Genomic DNA, 20,719 nt, shown 5'->3' with positions numbered 1-20,719 from the left:
CCAACACACTGCTTCCCTTGTGTGACACTGAGAGAGTTGAGTCACCTCGGGGTAAGCCTGTGGGGGAATCTCCTTTATCTGACAAACACTATCATGGATGTGGTCAGGAAGGGCTCTTAATCATAAGGAAGTTGCTAATGTAACTTTCATTCATGAGGGAAAACCCTTATGAATAAAAATCACATTAGCAACTTCCTAACAATTATCCTACTTCAATATAAATTAGATTATAATGGGGTGAGAGAATAATAAGAATAAGAGAAATTAAACGCATATAGAAATGAAACAATTTAATTGGATTTTCTTTTATTGTGCATCTCGATTTAGCATTATGAGCATTCGTTTAGCATGTGATCCTATTAGCTATCTATTGAAGGAAAGGATTATTGTGATAACAGTTTAATACACCGTCCAGTTTGGTGTCAGTGCACCCTGTTTTTCTCTGTTTGACTTTTACGCAGTTACACACACATTCGCACTGGGGATCTGCCCAGCTTAACCACAGACCTCTGCCGACGACCACTGAGCAACTCTGCTAGAGCATTATGTCTTTAGTGAGTGCCTTGCTCAAAACCACTTCAGCTTTTAAAAGAGAGAGAAGTCACTCCTCCGCAGATATTCCCCAAAGCACCAGGGATCCAAACTAGCAAACCTTAAAACACCATTGAATACATTTGGAATCAGTGGGAGGAAGTTATGGCAGCTCATTCAGCTTATTGTTCCAATTTTATGTACATTCATGACCATGTGAGAGAAATTAAAGTAATTGTTTTTTTCTTTTTACAATAACTAAATACAAAATAAATGCACCCTGTGTTGCGCATTAATATCATCTGATATCAAAGCAAGCAGCAGCCTCCAAAGCCAAGCTGGAATTGCCGATGGGACTGCACAGTGAGGGCCGTGCTCGCCACGTTTGGAGTGACGCCTGGGAGCCAATGGAAAAGTTTTGTTCACACAATCCTCGGAGCGATCTCGACAACATGGTAAACATTGTCAGAGGATGGAGGGAGTGTGTGCTGGCCTTTATGTCTCTTCCCTTCCACCACGGTAGCAAGGGGGCAATACTGGTTCATGATGGGCTGGGCAGTCAGGCATGGACCAACACGTTTACAGGGATCAAGTTTATAAGCATTAACACTCCTCTACCCCTTTGAACACCTACGCACGCATTAGGCACACAGCTGGAGAAAAACTTTCTTCAATCTCTCAGTGAGTCAATTAACTGACTGTAGTTTATGTGCACTGGGCAAAGACACCGCATGCGTCATTACGCACAGTGAACTGTAGATACATTGTTTAAATCATGCTTGCAGCACTCCCCTAAATGATCAATCAGAGGGGACTTAAGTGATGTATACGCAATTGCGACTGAAAAATAAGAAGGTACCTGCCGTATACCTGATTATATTCTGCACTACACCACTGATCAAGAAGATTATATAAAGAATGTGGACCGTACATGTGTTTTTCATAGTGGCCAGTAGGCCCTGTCAAAGCTAAGCAAGGCACTGGTGATCACAAAAGGTCTACCTGTTATACCAGAGGCTTTAATTGGCTGGCTTAAACAGTCACAGGTGACAGGTGAAATCAGTCCTCTGAAGATGTCAGTAGGAATATAACACATAAGGGTTATGTCATATGACAGCTTCCACTGTTCATATGGAACAAGTCAAAAGGAACTGACTCTTATATTAATTCACTGGATTCCCATTGACTCATGGTAGTGTTTCTGCATCTGGACCGCATTGTGTGTTCATTTGCTCTAAACTACACAGATATGCCCTTCCAGTGTTTCAGTGAATATGTCAAAACCCACAAATGTCAAAACAAAGAAAATTCAATTCCACATTGAGGCATATGATCAAAAAGTTAAAGGCTGCTTCGGGTGGGTCAAAGCAAATGAAAAATAGAATGGAAATGGCGATGACAGCGAGACAATCAAGTAGTTGAAAATGTAGCTACAGCATGCAGGTTTTGATTAAGGCCTGAACTCCCTCTATCCCTGGTCCCCGTGCAATCTGAAACTAGAGAGAGGTAGGGAACTCAGCTGTGATTACAGAGATGAGGGCCTCATTTGTAGAAAAGTTGAAAGCACAATTTTTGTACATGTGAAAAGAAAATTCCATTTTTCTACATGGAAGAATGGTTTCAGTGTAAGAGTCAGTGAGTGACTGATATTTATAGAAGTATAAATCAGCATAAATCATGAAAATCTAAACCCAATATTGATTTCAAATACTATTCTATAACTACTGAAGTACCTGACCTTAAACTTGCAGGTCATTTTCCTAGTTATGTTCAGAATAACTCACCCAGTGTTAAAACGTATGTTCTACCTCTGGAGAACCTTTAAGTAGTTGACTAGTTTTGCCTCTGTTGCATCCATTCTTTGGGGGGTACTCAAACTTAATGGAAGTGAAATACTAAATCCTTGGTTATACAGTTCTACGCCTGTTGTGACCAACGGCATTGTTAATTGTAACATAAATGTTGAATAAGGTGAGTTTACACCATCATACCATAGATGATAAAAACTAAAACAGTTTTAAATTCTAAATATAATCCGCACTGTATAATAATAACATATCCATGTTTGGTGACCCACACTTAAATGTTTTTACTATGGGCCTTTGTACTGCATAAGTATACTCTGTCAGTGAGTCCTTCTCTAGGCTGAATGACTGCCAGGGAGCTTCCATCAACATACAAAATGAAACACTTGGAGAACAAATTGAAGACGCTGTCAGTAAATACTTCTTACTCGGACTACAACCGTGATGATAACAGTGGGATTTCATCAAATCTTGACATTTCGGACGGCTAAAATAAGACACCCGGAAATGGGAGAGGGTCTCGTGTGCTATCTCAGTCTTAAAACGCAATTGAGTGACATGATGAAGCAATTACAGCGTGGACTCGAGCCAAACTCCAGACTCCAGAGCAAATCCAGAGTTACGTCTCGTACGGTTATCTTGACTCACTCAAAAAGAAAAAAAAGACAAATTCCCCTTACAGCCTGTTTCCAATGCTGGATTCTTTTTATTGAACCTAGAAAATGTTGCTGTTTTATACATCTTAAAGAATCCCCAAAGGGAATCAATGCTCGGCTTTTACATACTAAACAAGCAAATGACTCTAGACTGACTTATCATATAAATCCTTCTCTATTCCATTTAGTTCTCCCTTTAGTAGAAACAATCAAACTAAAACCATCTGGCTCCCTAGGTTGGAGATGGTGTTCTCAGAGTTTAGGCATTGTGGCTTTTGTTTTTGCAAGGCCTTGATTAGAAAGCATTTTCCCTTTGCCCTGCTTCAAAGCCTCAATCAAAAAGCACATTGAGTTTTTAACAGTCCCTGCCTGGCTCTTGATAATGATCCACATGTTGCACACTTGTGATCGTTATCGACCATCTCTTGTTGTTTCTGTGGAGAAAGGGTGCCACATGCTGCCACTGTGTTATTCTTAATCTTCTCTTTAAATGCACCACATTAAATGCTCACAGCAAACACCATGTGAAGTGGCACTGTATGCTGTGGTTTAGGAGAGGGGGAAAGAATAATGAGTCCAGCAAAGACTAAAAACCGTTGTGATTTTGGTGGCTTCACCTAATCTTAAGCACAGAATGTATTACCAGTAGTGCAACTGCTAGTTTCTATCAATCTCTCTAAACCCATCAACATTTCAACACTATTGTTTTCCCTGTATATCTCAGTTTGCCAATGACAATTATACTGTTGTCGATCCCGAGATTATGGTAGCAGAAAGTGCATGACAAAGTCTGCATGCCACAAACTTGTCATGCAGACTACTGTTTTCAATGTAAGCTCACGAACCAGAGTTGAGGTTGTTTTCACGAGATGCACCAAGTCAATAAACTTCCGTCCTATTTCCCGGCATCAGTGCCAGCTGACACTCCAGAAAAGCTGTGATTCTTTCACACACACCCCCCCGTATGGATTGGTGATAGCAGGTGTTCTTGTGTGGTGTGTGGGGTGTAAGTGTTACAGTGGACCAAGGAGTAGGACTTTGTATTGTTTAAAAAAATATTGATGATGATTGGCCGGCTTCTAGATCTGTGTACAAAAGGGGTCTAGAGCAGGTGTCAATTGACTGGAGAGGTTTTGATGCATGGTACAGTAGTATTTTGGTAGATACCGGAAAGGTATTGAGTGACAGCCCTATACAGGAGAAACAAGAAAGTATGTGACTTTGATACTGGACACCACTGTTCATTTCCCATTTAGGACCGCTGTTCATTTCCCCTTTAGGACCGCTGTTCATTTCCCCTTTAGGACCGCTGTTCATTTCCCATTTAGGACCGCTGTTCATTTCCCATTTAGGACCACTGTTCATTTCCCATGGTGGGACTGTGTACCATTAAAGAAATGGGGACCCACTTATAGAAAAAACTGCTCCATAGCATTTAAGTCCATACGATCCTTTAATTAAAAGTATTAGTTCAAAACAAGGGACAATATGAATTCCAGCACGTGCGTCTACCAAGCCGGCGTAGGTCTAGAATGTTGGGGGGACAAAGTAGAAGGGGAGCCATGAGTGAGTGTTTCCTCTGTACAAAGAGTCTATTTAAAGCAAACTACTCTGCCATAGGGCCTATAGAAACAGAGCTCTGTTTCTGTAGTGATAGGCCAGTCCAAGCCATCTGATCTCTCCCTGTCAGACCGCCACTTGTCAGCTCCTATTAGGGCCAGCGGTTGCCTCTGCTTACATGTGGTACCCATCACCCCAGACCATGAGGTAGCAATCCTGCTCGGCTGCCGCAGCTTTTTACCCAAGGGACGCTCGGTTCACTCAGTCCTGGGATCACCTCAGGTTATACGTGCCGTGTTATGACAGCCTAATGGTGCTAGTAACTGTGTGGCAGTAGACTGAAGAGGGAAGGGAGGAGGAGGGAGAGAGAAAGTTAGAGAGAGTGGAAGAAAAAGACAGGGGTTAAAAAGATGCTAAGGAAGTTGTAGCAGTGTCTGTGTTAAGCATGGGAGGAAGACGGAGCACAGGATGGTGTTGCATTGGCATCTTTTAAACAAACAATGAAATAAAATTTTGACTTTAACTAAAATGAGGTCAAAGAAAATCTTAAGACTGCACAACACAGTAAAATTAGTCTGGGATGATTCATTAAAATTCAGCAATGATTTTATGATTTGCTGAACATGAAGTACAGAACACTCCCATCGAACCATTACTTTACCCAATGCAGACTTTTGAGAGTGGCAATGGTAGAAAAAAAATCACAAGCTCTTTGCCATAAAAAATACAGCGAGCAAATTTTTAATAAATATTCGAAACTTGGCTAGTTTCTTAAGCGGCTCTGTTCGCCTGTCCTGGTGTGTTGAAGCGGTGAGTCACCAAAAATGAAAACCTTGTATTATTGTTGTTACTCCATCTGCCACACAGCCAAATTCTGGGGCAATTACACTGTCTATATGCCTATGACAAGCTGCCAAAGCTAAACACTAAGCAGTCAGGACAACACACACACATACACAGACACACGGATACATGCACACACTCATTTCACAAAATCACAAGCTGTCTGAGAACTGAGTTAACTTAATGCACACCTGCAAAAACAGCCCTATGGTAGCTTCGCTTGCATGACATAGCGTGTTCTCAACAATGCAATGAGACACCTTACAAGACGCTAAATCAACCTGCCACGAAAACTTGCATGTGCACATGAACAAAAAAAAACGGTCTTGATGGCTTCATGTTCTGAATTGAATAAAATGTCTCTTGGGATGGTTTAATGGATCAGGGACATCTGGCAAAGTGTGCAGCATGAAGCAATGATCTGAACTGCTTCGCTCTAAACTGGAAAAAAAATTTGTTTTAAGGTTGTAGGTAACTATTGTTTCCACCACTGACTAATCTGAAAATAGTGCAGAGTGCACATCACAATTTCATCGGGGAGCCAGGATAACGTCTTTAAATAGCTGGTTTTGTATGAACAACAGTTCAAACTCAAGTAGATTCACTTTATTATCACCTACGATAAAGAAAAGCTGGAAATCCTCACAATTAAGAAGCTGAAACGAGGAAAATGAAAATTTGTTAATGGATTATGATTTTGCTTATTCATTTTCTATTCTTCTTTCTTCAAAACCTAGTTTTTCCAAAATCATGTGAAAATGTCTTGAGAAAAAATGAGGTTCCAATTAGAGATTTGGCACTTGTCACTTCAAGTTAAAGTGCATTCAATATAAGTAAAGAGCTAAAAAACCCTCTGCATATTTCTTCAGACTGAATACACAACTTAATAACATGTTGACGGACAGCTCTGCAGTATGCATATATTTGACCCTACCTACTTCTCGGAACATTTATAACTTAGGTAAATATTTGCTAATGTCTGTCATTATGCCATTACTTTGCTCGCACGCAGTCTGGATGTTAATTACTTAAATTTTTATGAGATGGCTTGTGCATTAAATGCTCCAAAGCTGGGATGACTTTATGAAATGATTTCCAGTCTGTAAAAGGTAGGGGTCCACAGGCTTTTGGCAGCTTGTGCCAGCCCCTAACCTCGCTCACCCCTTGCTCATTGGGCCCAGACGCCTATAAGTCTCGACCAGTATGCTGGTCTAGCCTCACAGAAGGAAATATTACTTGGAGCGGAGCACTAATTGGCAGGCGTCCAGACACCCCAAAAGTGCTAATGAACAGGCAAAATAGCCACAGCGAAGAGGGAGTGAGGAATCCAGATCAAGGTTTGGGGAAGAGGGGGTCCAACACTCACTGAGACTCTCTGTGAGCCCTCGCCCTCTGTCCGGGGCTTAGGGCTACTTCCTCCTCTATAATTAAGGGGTTATCCCTTGCACAATGGAGAAATTAAACTGGAAAACCTTGTAAGGTAAATTACTGCTTTTCCTCGGAGCAAGAGGAAGTGTCTTGATATGTAAACAATACCCCCTCTTCAGCTGAGTACCCTCTCTCTCTCTCTCCTTCACCACGTTCCCTCCTCTGCCTCCCTCTTTGTTCCGTGGGAATTTCAGATGGGCTACATTCTCTCTAAGACTACAACTCTGCTGAAAAGAGGATTTACAGTACCTTTATCGCTTAAGCACCTCAAACCTGTTTTGCCAAAAGCTAACACACAGAGAATGTGCACTGCCCTCATGCAAAAAGCGCACTCGGACACACACGCATTCTCGCCTTTCGCATAAAATGTGTCTGAAACTAGTTTTAGCTGAGCTACACATGCTACTACACAAAATGACCATGTGACTTGTACTTTTTAGGAATGCAATGGCTTGACTGTGGAAGGACCACCATGCCGAAACATGCCAGACAGTACAATCTTTCACCATGACAGTCGATGCCACCCTTATAATCTCTGATAAGACAATGATCTGGAGACAAGGCTGCGTTAAGCTAACAGGGTCAAAAGGTGATTGTGAGACTATACATCCACACTTAGCCAGCTAAATTTGAAAATGCCGTCCACACTAGGATTTTAAGGTTGATTGCATAAAGCTTTCAGTCCCCACTGAAAGACCTAAACAATAGGAAGAATTAAATCTCTCTTTCTTCTGTTTCTTTAGGTCAGCGAAAAACAAAACTGTGTCTCTGTTGGGTAAATCAATAAGAGAAAAATGCCACCCTACTGAGGGCTGGTTGGGTAACTCGGGTATCGGCTGACACACGTTCACCTTTACTTACTTTCATCACAAAGTAAATGAAAGAATGTAAAGGCTGTATGATGGAAGATTGTATGATGGATTAGGTATAATACATCCATTTAGTCCTGCTGTGGTGCTATCAACAAGTGAAATTCAGCACTTTAGTATAAATAACCCCCTACGCCATAGGCCACAGTCAACCCCTTGCGTCAAACATAAACACAGCTTTAGTGTGGATGTACTTTTAGATGGTATTACTGAGTACACAGTGAACGTGTGTGAATGTAAGTATAGGGCTGAAACTAATGATAGTTTTCATTATTGAGGAATCCGTTCTGAAAAATGCCCATCTGAAGATCTAATGTGAAAATTACCAACACTTAGGTGTCCTCATTTGCCTATTTCGATTTGACTTCATGGGTCCATATAAATGGTTGTCATTTAATTCTCTGTCACTAAGTGTTTGACCACTGAGTGTGTGTGTGTTTGGGGGACAATATACAAGTATTAATGTGCCGATCTACAGCATCTTTCAACAAATCACTGGATATATTGTGGACGTGTGATAACTGTGATCAGGTAGACAAACATCCTGGTTGCAGTGCTGCGCATGTCAGATCCATGCCTGCTGTGAAACATGTCTGTATTTGCTGCTGCCAGGGGGACGACCCTGCTGCTCTTTGAAGCCAGAGCCAAAAATTCTTAGGCTTAGCTAACATCGTTGGGGAAATCACCTGGCAAACAAAACACAACAGGCTTACACGCTATACTAACACACACAGGCTTTCATTCAACAAACCCTTTTCATACAGAGACTGTTTATCAGACGGCCACCTCCTTCCACTTACGTAATGAAGCAAAACGATGAACCTTGTTGCAATAATCACAAAATGAGCAGTACACCACTCCTCATTTTGTGATTACTGCAATAAGGTTCATAATCATCAAATAGTCATCAAATCTTCATCTGAAAAAAATACTTCAGCAGTTATGGAAGTAACAGAAAAGCATTTGAGGGTACTTTCATTGTTTGGCTCTATAAATGAATGGCTGATCGACTTTGAACACAAAGACTTGAAATTCAAAGTTGTGTACTTGATTGGTCTTCACCACTGATGGGCAGTAACGCGTTAGAAGTAACGCGTTACTGTAATCTAATTACTTTTTTCAAGTAATGAGTAAAGTAAGGGATTACAATTGCAAAAACAGTAATTAGATTACTGTTACTTTCAGGCTGCGTTACTGCGCTACTGCGTTACTAAATCGTGATTTTGTTTTGTGAGACTGTCTCGTGACAATGACGTATTAGTGGCGCGACGTCAGTGGTAAACAACAGACACGTGAAGTGAAGAACAAGAGACAACATGGAGCGCGGGAGAGAGCAGGAACATACCGCGTTTAATGGTTGGAAGTACCGACATTACTTTGAGTTTGACTCGGTAAAAGGTGACAAAAATATTAGCGTCCGCTGTACACTCTGCGTGGGAAGAAAACTTTTATCCACATCAAAAAATTCCACCTCAAATTTAACCAAGCACCTAGCTAGCCGGCGCGGGGATGTCAAACCCCCGGTTCCCCCCACCGATATGCCCGCTGCGGCTACCACATCCAGTTCCACCGGGCGAAACTTCGAGGGCCCCTCTCCTGCTAAACAGGTGAAAATAGACTTGAGAGCAACAGGACTTAGTGATGCAATGTGCATAAGTTTATGTGCATAAAGTTAAAAGACTGAAACTAATAAAACAAGTTTTAAAAAAGACAGTTTCATTTGATTCAATTTTATATAATGGAATATGCAGAAAGAATAGAATTAGGCTGAAAGGTCTATTGCTTTATAGTGTATTCAGGTTGTGCATCATGTTTTTGAAAAGTAACTAAGTAAAGTAATTAAAGTACCTAATTACTTTTAAAAGTAAGTAATCAGTAAAGTAACTGGATTACTTTCTTGGAGAAGTAATCAGTAATCAGTAACTTATTACTATTTCCAAGTAACTTGACCAACACTGGTCTTCACTAATGTCACTAATTTCTGTGTGCAGTGGCTTCTTGTTTTCTCATTAGTTGTTTGTTATTTATGATTCCATAGGTCTCAGTAAATCTTTGCATAACTGCTTTACAGTGCAACTGGAATCAAAGAATGTCACAATGCCAGTTAAATGTTTTTATTAGATCTGTTTTCCACCACCTACATCTGAATCTGATCTGAACTACAGTGAGGCCATCAAAGCTAAACACGGCACTGTCAAGCATTTTGGGTAAAACTATCAGCCATGGGACAAATTCAATGTTTGGCTGAGGTGAAATGAGGAGAATTTTAGATTTAAATCTCAGACATCCTGTTTCTACAACTGTAGCGGCTTCTTTCGTACCAAAATAAAACTACACTGCCAACCCCAGCCAGCGGTCGCACTCAATCATCTGTCGCTACCCAGCTCTTACAGAACGACAGTCTTTATTCCTGTTTCTCCCGGCATATTTCCTGCAGATGTATGATGAATGGCATTGCAAATCAGTTTTCCATATGGCAGCATTTTATTTGCTTTTTTTTCAAGGGACCATGACAACTGTACGCTGCCCTTACGACAGGCTTTGCTATCATTACAGAGCAGTGTAACTAATAGTTGTGCAATCCCAAAGCACTTTCTCACAAAGAATGTGGCACTGTGGCAAATAGATGCGTATGGCTGGCAGAAAATCCTTTTCTATCCTGGAGTTAAGAATAATACAAGAGAAACTGCGCACGGAAACCGGCCTCCTATTGGAAAGTCAGACAAAATAAATTCAACTCAAACTCTAGTTCAGTTTATCTGCTTATCAGAGTTAGCAAGTCTTAATTAGCTGTCAGCAAAATGTATTTACTAGCTTTTTACTAACTTTCAAACGCATTTCACCTCCTTCATGGGGTGTTCTATAGTTGTGTATAGTTGTGTGTTAACAAGTAGTTGAACATGAGTGAGGAGGCCTTGAAACGATAGTTGGACATTTTAGGAAACTCACTTATTTGCTTATTTTAAGAGCAAGATAAGAACATAGATATCAGACAACAGTTTCAAATGGGGTCATTATTGTTCCAAATCAAATGTTTTTGACAAGAAGGTATTTCTAAGACTCATTTTATACACATACGACGACACAAAAGTAATCATTAAATATCCATTTTCATTCCACGCAATTCATTAGACAGACATCTAATAAGCATATTTCCCCAAACTATTCCTTTAATCTATCGCAGTTCAAGTATGGTCTTCAGTGTCTCCTAGTTTATTTTTGACTATGCAATAGGCTTAAAATGTAGTAAAACTGTCTCAACGTTAAATAAGAAATGCAATAGTAAATTGCAGGAATCAAACACGACACCAGATTTGATATGTGGTGTTTGTTTGGGAAGCCTTTCTGTTTTTCCTTAAGAGCCAGTGGGTTGTGGGCAGACACAGCTTTTGTTTGTTATACCTGTTTCCGCTGTGTTTGCTCAGGCAACCTCATCTGCTTATTTTGCTGGTAGCGCAGTTTACTGCCGCTCGTCAGCGTCCTGTCCTTGGAATGAGGACACCGGTGATGGCTGGTGTCATGGTGTCTGGAAAAAGATTTACCCTACTGGGGACGTGACCGTGAAAATACATCATAAAGTATATTTTTTCCTAAATGTTTATGGAATTCCTTCACCTCAGCTGCAAACCTAGCCACAGACTCGGCAGAATGGTTTGATATTGTTTCTGGCCGCGACCGTTTTTATTTAGAAAGTTTGAACCCATTTCAATTCGTTGAGTGAACCCACAGGCCGGCAGGTGATATGTAAGAACAAGTCTGGCTCTATGCGACTGTGCCCCAGAGCTCTCAGTGATTAGGCTAATTGCTAAATACTAGCAGAGGCTGGAGAGCAGCAGCAGTGAAATCTTAGATCTGTAATTACAAGAAGCAGTGTTACCCTCAGGAGGAATTTCACTGATGGCAAAAATCAATTTCCTCCTCTTGTTTTCTGGGGCGGTAAAAGCAAGCATTATTTGTAAAGGCACCTCTTGTCCACTGGCTGAGACACTACTGAACTGTGGCTGTTGGGCATCTTGAGAGTAGAAGCATGGAATATCTAATAAAATACACTAACATTCTCCCTGGAGGGATGTGTTGAAGGCAACTTTTCAAACTGTATATTGTTTTATGTATTCTCGACTGATGCCTGAGTGACTGCAGACATGCAATTCTCATCATGGGTGAGTGGGCTTTTTTTTTTTTTTCTTTTGCTCCGTGCAGTGCTGGGATTGATTCTTGTCCTCCAGCAGAGTTTCTACGAGGGCGTAACACAGCTGTGTCTGCAGGCGAGGGGAGGTGGTGGGGGTGGTGGTGGTGGTGGAAGGGGTGAGGGGATACGAACCGGAAGAGCCTGACCACAAACTGTCCGCCTTTAGACCAACTCAGCCATAAGAAGCAGGCCTGTTTACATAAGCGCCTCCCGGCCCTGTTTACAGCAAGCACACATTTTTGTTTTACCACGTCTAAACTCCTCGGACGTTTATTTTGCTTTACTTGAACTGTGAGTGCTGGGGCTACATTAGTGGAGGAAAGTAGCCGAGGCTGGCAGGCTGGTGGCTCAAGTCTGATGGATACCAAGGGTTACACTGGGTCACAGAGATTGAGCGCTCTCAGCTTTGAGATGCACGGCCATGGACTTTCAACAAGTTCTTTAATAACATGCAGTGTCTTCCCCTCAAAAGAAAGTGGTTGCCTGAGGCGACACCTTAGAGGAGAGAAGAGAGCTAGGCACCTTATTGGGCTGATTCCCATCAGTCCAACAAACAAAACAGGCAGGAAGTGTCTTAGAGGCAGGGCATGGATTACACTCTGCATGCTGGGAAAGAGCTTTCTATTTAAGAGAGGATGAAGCACAAAAAGAAAAAGGGAAGTACAAGCCAGGGAGAAGGGAGAGACTCGAGGGATAGGGAGAGAAAGCTGGCCGATGGGGTGTTGGTTAATCCCCTAAAGCATCCATATATTGCCTCCACCTCCTCTCCCACTGCTTGTAAACGGCGAGGAATGTAACATGTTGTCTTTGGGCTCTGTGTGTGTAGACGCCTCTGGTACAGAGAGATTTATATTCGCAGACATTGCCCAAAGCATACCACGTTGCTTTTTTAAAATCTAGAGGCTTTGAAGCAAAGGCAGAGCGTTCCAAAGAAACAACCAATATCGGAAAATGTCCTCTCATTTGAGCCTGATTTATGTTTCATAACCACATTAGAGACCTGCCAAAGGCTGTCAGTCCTCCATTCAGTCAACACACTACAGGCATAGGCTTAGAAAATACAATGTGAAGATTAGGTTGCTTAATATTTGCCTTTATGACTGTCTTTTAAGAATTCACTAAAATAAACATTTGACTTGAGATATTCTTTTTCAAAACTAGGAAGTCTCTATAGTGCTTTCAACTTGTTAAGAATTCCTCTGAACTCTATGGTTGGACTCAGCTTGGGGTTTCTTTGCTTACTTATTTCAAGTAAACATAAAAAAAAAGTATCCAGGGAACTTATGTATAATTCAGTGTTTAAATAAAAAAAGAAATGATAATACATATACAGTATATTAATCTGAACAATTGCTATCACATGAGGAGAACCACGCTGCCTCCTACTGCAGCTCCCTTCTCTTAGTATCTAGGCCAGCACTTCTGTGATGAGAACGCCCTGTAATGAGTGATGATAAAAGCAGCAACTTCAGCGAGTTCATAAGGCTCAAAAACCTGTGTTTTTGGCTTTTACGCAGCAATCAGGAAGGCCAAAAAAACGAATGAAAAGACAAGATATCCCCCTTCTGCTTTCACTTAGCATATATAATACTCTTTAAATCCAGTCTTGGCCAGCCAGCAAACAAAATGAAACTCTAGATAAGACAGAAAGAAAGAAAGACAGACAGAAAGAAATACGAGGATGGAAGCTTGGAGGGGAGTTGAGGGGTGACTTGGAAAGCAGCCAAGTTAACTGTTTATAAGAGCCACATGAATTAACACAAGCACTGATCTTTGTAGCTCAGATAGCCAGTCATTCAAGTATTTCAAGCAAGGTTTTTTCAAGCAGGCTGGCTGGTTAATATGTGAATGAAAAAAACGTGGATGCGGTGTTGCTTTAGATGTGTCCACTTCTAAGTTAGGGTACGTACTGGACATATCGGCCGCTAGATCCCAGTGTAAACTGACTCGACAGATGATGTTGTTCGCGAACAGAAGGCCATAAATTGAAAGTCATTCCGGGACAGAAACAATATCGGTCTCTTGAAGTCATTCTTGGAGGACAGCAGTGAGTTCCTGATAGTGTGCAGCTATAGACCCTGACAGGAAAATAAACAACATTGGGACTTGGTCAATAGGCCTTCCTGTAAGCTTGTTGCTTGCAGGTCTTCTCAAGTATCAGGAAAGGCATTATTGATATGCTGTTACAAAATGTTACTGTAGATGACACCTGATAGAGCTGATTCTTTCTCAACACTGGGGATACGAATATGTACTTTGGGCTGTTAAAAGTGAAATCCATGACATGTTTAAAGGCTTTAGGAGCCAAGGGAGGTGTTTCTTGTATGTGCGGCCATGCAACTTGATCTACATCATTTCTTTAAATAGGAAAGATACGTAAAGTTACACTTAACCCACAAGTTCTTTTGCCTTGGTCAAAGAATAATTTGCCTGGACATTATGCAGTATCATGGTTATTATGAAGAACTGCACTTCCTTGGTTTTTTTTTAGATATGTAGAACTTCAGGCGACAGGAGATACATTTTCTCAATTATTCAACTAAGGTGGAGGGCCAAGGAGTTAAACCAAGAGGGGACACAGGGGTCTGGCATGAATGCGGTCATCCCTGCATAACCCTGGCCACTGAGCCCCCACCCCTCCTCCTCCACCCCTCACCCGGTCTGTGGAACCACAGCAGCGTAAGAGCCTCATTTAGGAGCATAGAAAGAAAGACAGAAATCTCTTTCTCAGGAAGATTAGTGGCTGTCCCTTTGGAGTAGGCCTGTGGACGGGGAGGGAGCTGGAGTAGGTGGGGGTCTGTTTTTCTCTGGAACATTTTTCTCTGCCAGGGGGGCTGTGACCCGCTCCAGAGCACCCTCCAGAGAAAGGCCCTGTGGTCAGTGCAGAGACCCCGGGGGACACCCTTCAGACTCTACCTCCATTTAGGACTTACCCATGATGGCCATGATTAACACACGGCTTCTTATCGTAAAGCCACGCTCGACTCCCTGCAAGACTAATTATACCAGACTTCTCCTCTTCATCCATTCGTCTGACTTGTAGCTGATCAATTTTCATGGGGGAAAACTGGTGGTTGGGTGATTTAATGCTGTATTCTTCTTTGAGTACAAGTGAGATGGCAAGTGTTGACAAAGGTGAAGACATATTTTTTGTGGCGCCTCTCATTGGCATCCTCCTTAGATACATCCAAGCTGTGAATAATTATCTGTGGACAATGTGTTTTTTCTGCTGAAGAACATCAGTCTCTGTCAGGAGTTCGCCAGCTACGGCCAAACTCTAAGAAAAATGAATATAACACACTGGTTGGGCAGAAATAATCAGAGTGTTACTGAGCTTGTCTGCTCCACTGGCCTCGTACAGTCAACACCAAAGTGAGGAATGATGGAAAAATTCTCGTCGGAAAAAACTTTCTCAGAATATAATAAGGGTAGTAAAACAACAAGTTGGCAGATCTGTGTTTGAAAGCATTGCTCTTCCTCAGTTGAGGCCAGAGGAAGGCAGCAAAATACAGCAGCACATCTGAGCATCCATATGCTAGTCTTGTGAAGAAGGGAGGAGGGCGTGCATCAATCACAGGTATTCCTTTGAAACCATGAGATGTTTTACAGTCCTGGTAGCGGGCACCTAATCTGAACACATGTTACTCTGACATGGTAAAGCACAAGCCGACACAGACTCGTAAATTGTGCCTAGGAGTCAGGTTGCAAGGGCCCAGCCTGTGGAAGCATGCCCTGTAGCAAGACAGATGCAGGCTGTCACACAAAATGTGGGTGCCCATTTAAAACCATTAACAAGGCCCTGAGAAAGAAGCCCCGATGCCTATCATATGGACTGAACCCGACCTGCGCTTTTTGTGCCAGCATCCTTGGCCTCTATCCTCTTTCCTTTACATCTCTTTGGACCCTGACACGCTGCCTGCATTAGTGGCCAGACACACTTCCATTATGTCTTTACACTCAGAAAACACAGACAAGTCCAACAGGGTAAGACATGTCTCCATGAAACAAGTGAGCTCTCATGAAACAAGTTCTGAGATTCACGGCCAGCTGACACGACGGATTAGGGTGAACAAGATGTTCTCAGGATGTCTCGTCCTAAGTTACGCTATTGTATTGTTTGGTTTCATTTTCAAGCCTAAAAACGGTAATGTAGTCTGCGTGGTTTGAAGTACTTCAAATCCATCTCAAATACAAGTAAACTGAATAAAAGAGAACCTTTAAGTAAGCCAGTCTGTGATATCTTACAAAGGCTGTTTCAAAGATACTTGATTTATTCAAATTTGCCCCATATTTTTTGTTTCCACAGAGATACTAATTTGAGAAATGGTACAAATAAAAAGGAATAATCAAATTTAAAACAAAAGCAGAGCATTAAAACTATCTAATGATATACACACGTCCTACTTTTAATGCCCCCCTTTGTGACAAAGTGAGCTTTGCGATGGCAGGCCACCAGGCCCTTCATTAAACAGTAAAACAACTTGAATGATACGTTCCTGTGGTGGCCCCTCAGATGATGCCAGTGTGTCTTCCTGAGGGGTTTCAGTGTCCACCAGCCGGCTCCACCAGCGGGCGTGAGTAATTTATAATGCTGGATACGAGTCAGAGGCCCGAACAAGGTCCTCAAACCTCATTATCAAGAGTTTTCATCACACATTCTTTAATGAAAACATGAGCTCTCATCTTTTAATTATGACCCCTTTATAGTAGGAATCCTGCACATCCTGCACCCTCTGTGTTACCTCACAAGCACAAATAACCCTTGATGGGTGCAGACTAGTTTTTTTCAGTGGTGCAAGGTTATGGAAATCAAACCCCCACAGCCTACATGACACACAATGGTCATAACTGTGTAAATGATTGAATAATTCATGTCATGGCAAACGCAATATTTTCTTCTTTGCTCGTTTGAAAAACTTGTGGCCTCTTTGTGGAGGTGCCAGGGAGGGCGCACTGAAACGTCCTAGTTTTTCACCCTGCATCCCTAAACAATTAATGCTCATAACTCCTCTTGTGGCAGGCCACCAAGCCCATCATTAAGCAGAAATACCGCTATCGCCACAATGTCATATGACATCTTCTTAGCATTTCAAAGGTGCTTCCCTCCTCCCAGCCTTTATCCAAGGCCTCTGATAAACCATGTTGTCCACTGCTATGCCAGCCTTTTTTAGTAATTCATGAAATTTACACTTGGGAGGTGAGAAGAAGGTCTTTCGACCTCATTATAACATTTTTTCATCACCCATTCTCTGACATCTCTGAAACATGCAGCCCCAATCTCTTGGTCTAACTCTTTTCATGTGCCACCCAGCTACTTATTTGAGTAGCCATAATGTTTCAGTTCACTGCACTACAGAGTACTTGATCCTACAGAAAAACAAAAGGATACAGGAGTGCTATATTAAGCTAGCATTTAAAATGAACGGAGCTGAAGTGCTGCCAGTGCTATTACCTTAAATTACCTTCCTCCCAACATTAGCTATTGTGTGTACCGTATGTCCACCCTGTCAAATATTTAGTATTAAGGGTAAATGAGAAAAGAGCATTAGAAAATAGCTGTACCTCTGGTCAGAGTGGTGGGCGAGGGCTTCTTTGGAATTTCTGAGAAGCTGCTTCCATCCAGACCCGAAGACTTACACTCCTTCTTCTCAGTGGCTGTTGGAGCTGAAGTCTCCATGTTGCTCTTCAATTTCCGTCACAACCTGGAGAGGCAAGAGAGACTAATGTTAAGTCAAATATCTGATTGGCGGGCTGTGGCCATGCAAAAAGGCAAAAAAAAAACCAAAAAAACATCCTGTGGTGTAAATTCAGTAATACATTTAAAATTTCAAGCAGAAATAATTATGGCTTGTTTCAAGCAATTAAAGTGAGAAATGAATCAGCAAGAATGGCCGATCAGAGAGCAACACCTATAGAGAGCCAAATTGCTACTGTTTCATAAGAAAAAAACATTTAAAATCACACTGACATTTGTTGTAATGCATAATATAACAGCTTTGGAGCGAAACCTCATTCAACATCATTGTCTAAATAAAGATGGCCTTTTCCGAATAACAATCTTATTACTTGTTTTTTTTAAATTTGTTTATTGTTTTTTTATTTATTAGTTAGCTGCAAAATGTTGTTCGTGTTGGTGGATATCATGGGCATGTATACATATCGACACACTCGGTAAAAGTTTATAGGAGTTGTAGTAACCTTGGTAATTTCAGGAAGGTTTCACCTTCTAATTACAAGTGCTGTGGTAAACGGCCATTTATCTTAGAATATGAGGAGCTTCACTTTTTCACAAAAACAGATAAGAGATTCCATTGAGTTACAGTGAGTTGAGCTGCTGTCAAAATTCTAGCAAACTATGTCAACTTGGAGATGGGATTTTAATTTCAGGAATGCTGCGAGAAAACACTTAATGGAATGTATGAAGTCTTACGCCTTTAGCAAAGCTTCTTTAAAAACACTGTAGTAATTGACAAAAATAAATGCATCTTCACACACTCACATTTAAAAAAGGAAAAAAAACAAAAACATGTTCTTCTTTTTTCCATTCAATCATTATCCTCCCGTGACCCAGCTGACAAAAAAGCGAAAGGCAGGTTCAAATGTTTCTGTGTCTGTTGTTCCCTTGCTGCCGTATTTCAATATTTACCCTTTGATTTCTTCAGAGATGTGTATGTATTTATTCTGTGAGTTTAACTAATGTCAGGTCAGGCCCTAAACACATATAGGTTTCTCAATTTGATGTAATGAGTTCACAGTGCTCCTCAGTCCTGATGGTAAATGTGAGCGTCCCATAGCACTGAGGTTTCAGCTGCACGCACTGTGTCAATACCTCCTCATGTCTATGAATGGCCTGATGACTTGGCAACGTGCCACTTGTTTGACTTGGTGGGACCTACAAGATCATCCTCTGCCGAGAACAAACAAGACCCCGGTCCCAGCCTGGGAGGAAGAAGTCATTCCACACTCTCCAGCTAGCCTGCGGTCATCGCTTTTGCACCTGCTTTCAGACGCTGGCGAGAACATGTCTGTGTGCTTTGACAGAACGCTGAGATGACATTATGGCAAGACTGAGCAACTGGATGCAATCAGAGCGGATGACTTAATGTTTCACAGGTGCCAGACTCACAAACTCACGGCATTTTTACTACGCATCTGAATGCTTTGGGGCATCCAAAATGAAGCACTTTAAATTTCCCCTCACACCTGTTGGCAGCTATTGGAAGTCAGTTTATTTAAATTTTTACACAAACATACCAAATAAATTGTTTTGCAGTCTCAAGTCCTATAAAAACAAATGTGTTTATGACTTGACTTGTGCCCAAAAGACACAGACAACACCCTGAAACAGCGATCCGAAAATGAATTTCCACTCAAGTCGGGGAAACAAATGAGATTTTTGGCAGGTAAAAAGTCCAGAAAAAATGTACAGGATCAAAGGACCACATTAAAAACAGACTCAGTCTAATGCAGTCATGAGAATATGTAATTTTAAATACATAGTTATGAGAATTATGAGATGAATTATGAGAATAATACTGTCATTGCGAGGAAAAAGTCATTGTTGGGTGATCTGGTTATCACTAGCTGAATGTGTGAAGTGCTGTTTTTGGTTTCATGTGGATATCCAACATGTCATCCTTTATTGTGAGGTGTGTGTATTAGCAGCCATGTCTGTGACCCTTTGGAGGTGCCAGTCGCCTGTCACCAAGCCAATGTAAGCCGATTAGAGGTGGGTGACTAACAGGTTTAGGCTGCATCTGTTTCTTTTTTTTCTGGTGCCAAAACGTCCTCGAGTCTTGTCTTGGAGAACTCCGTCACTCTGACATCACCTTTGTGATAGAATTTAATGTGCTCTTTCATGGACTTTTATCTTATTCACAGTTGGCCAGAGAACAGGCTCTCTTTGGTAGCGAAACCCCTCTTGGCCTGGATAAGATGTGCCTATGAACACGCTAGTGCTCACAATAACGGAGTTTGTCTTTCAAGCAGCATGCCCCTTAAAAGTAACTGAGAATCTTCCCCTTAACATCACCGTCTGATGAACATCTGGCACCGCATTAATAGCTGTTTCCATGCTTTTACAGCATGCCAACTATTTGCTTTCCAATTGCCTCTGAACTTCGAGCCAATATTTTGATGAGGAGAGATTTGGGGTACAAGCACCTGTAAAGGTCATTTACCTAAACATAAAAATAATCAGCAGGTGCACTTTAGGGGACTGTTTGATCTAAAAAAAACTCTTGACAATAAACCTGCTAAATTTGATTTGATTTCCCAAAAAGTGGCCCTAACTTCACCCTGACACCCCCCACCGATGTCTTCCCTTAATTCTGCGGGGCTGTTACATTACCCCCCATCCCCTACCCGGTGTCTCCCTACAGGCCAGACCCGTGTTGCCCCTGATGACAGGGAAGCCCAGCTCTGATGGGCTGGTACAGGTGTCAGGAACCAAGTGGCAGATGGCAGGGGCCAAAGGCGAACAAACAACAAGGGTGCACTTCTTTTCTCATCTTCTGGTTGGCTGGGCAGCCCGTTGCGGCATGAACAGGATAAGCCCCCCCCCCCCCAAACCCTCCTCTTACCACACCTTCTAGTGCCATGTGACCACAGGCTGAAGACTCTGGGAAGGATTACCCCCACTTATAGCACATACAGTGACCGAACTCCAAAGAAATCAAATGATTCTCCATTTTTCCAAATAAATGTTACAAACATTTTTGTTATGTCTGATATGCCACCTCTTTTAACTCTAGCTGTGTCATGAAATCTTCTACAGCTGGTGTCTTTAAGACCTGTTACAGGATGTGGTGTTAAATTTGGTGGAAAAGATGCTCCACG

At 41.7% G+C, this 20,719-nt stretch overlaps 1 protein-coding gene across 1 annotated transcript in view; it reads right to left on the bottom strand.

The window, feature by feature from the left end:
* gli2a (GLI family zinc finger 2a) overlaps window positions 1-20,719 on the bottom strand; it is a 79,185-nt gene that overhangs the window by 45,011 nt on the left and 13,455 nt on the right. The window contains exon 2 of the mRNA XM_070837752.1: window positions 17,444-17,583. Within this exon, the coding sequence (XP_070693853.1) occupies window positions 17,444-17,558 (115 nt within the window). The 5' untranslated portion in view covers window positions 17,559-17,583. The remainder of the gene's footprint in view (window positions 1-17,443; window positions 17,584-20,719) is intronic.

This window comes from Pempheris klunzingeri, chromosome 10 (genome assembly GCF_042242105.1).
Source record: "Pempheris klunzingeri isolate RE-2024b chromosome 10, fPemKlu1.hap1, whole genome shotgun sequence".
NCBI classification, from domain to species: domain Eukaryota; kingdom Metazoa; phylum Chordata; class Actinopteri; order Acropomatiformes; family Pempheridae; genus Pempheris; species Pempheris klunzingeri.
This window is presented reverse-complemented; position numbering and strand designations above follow the sequence as displayed.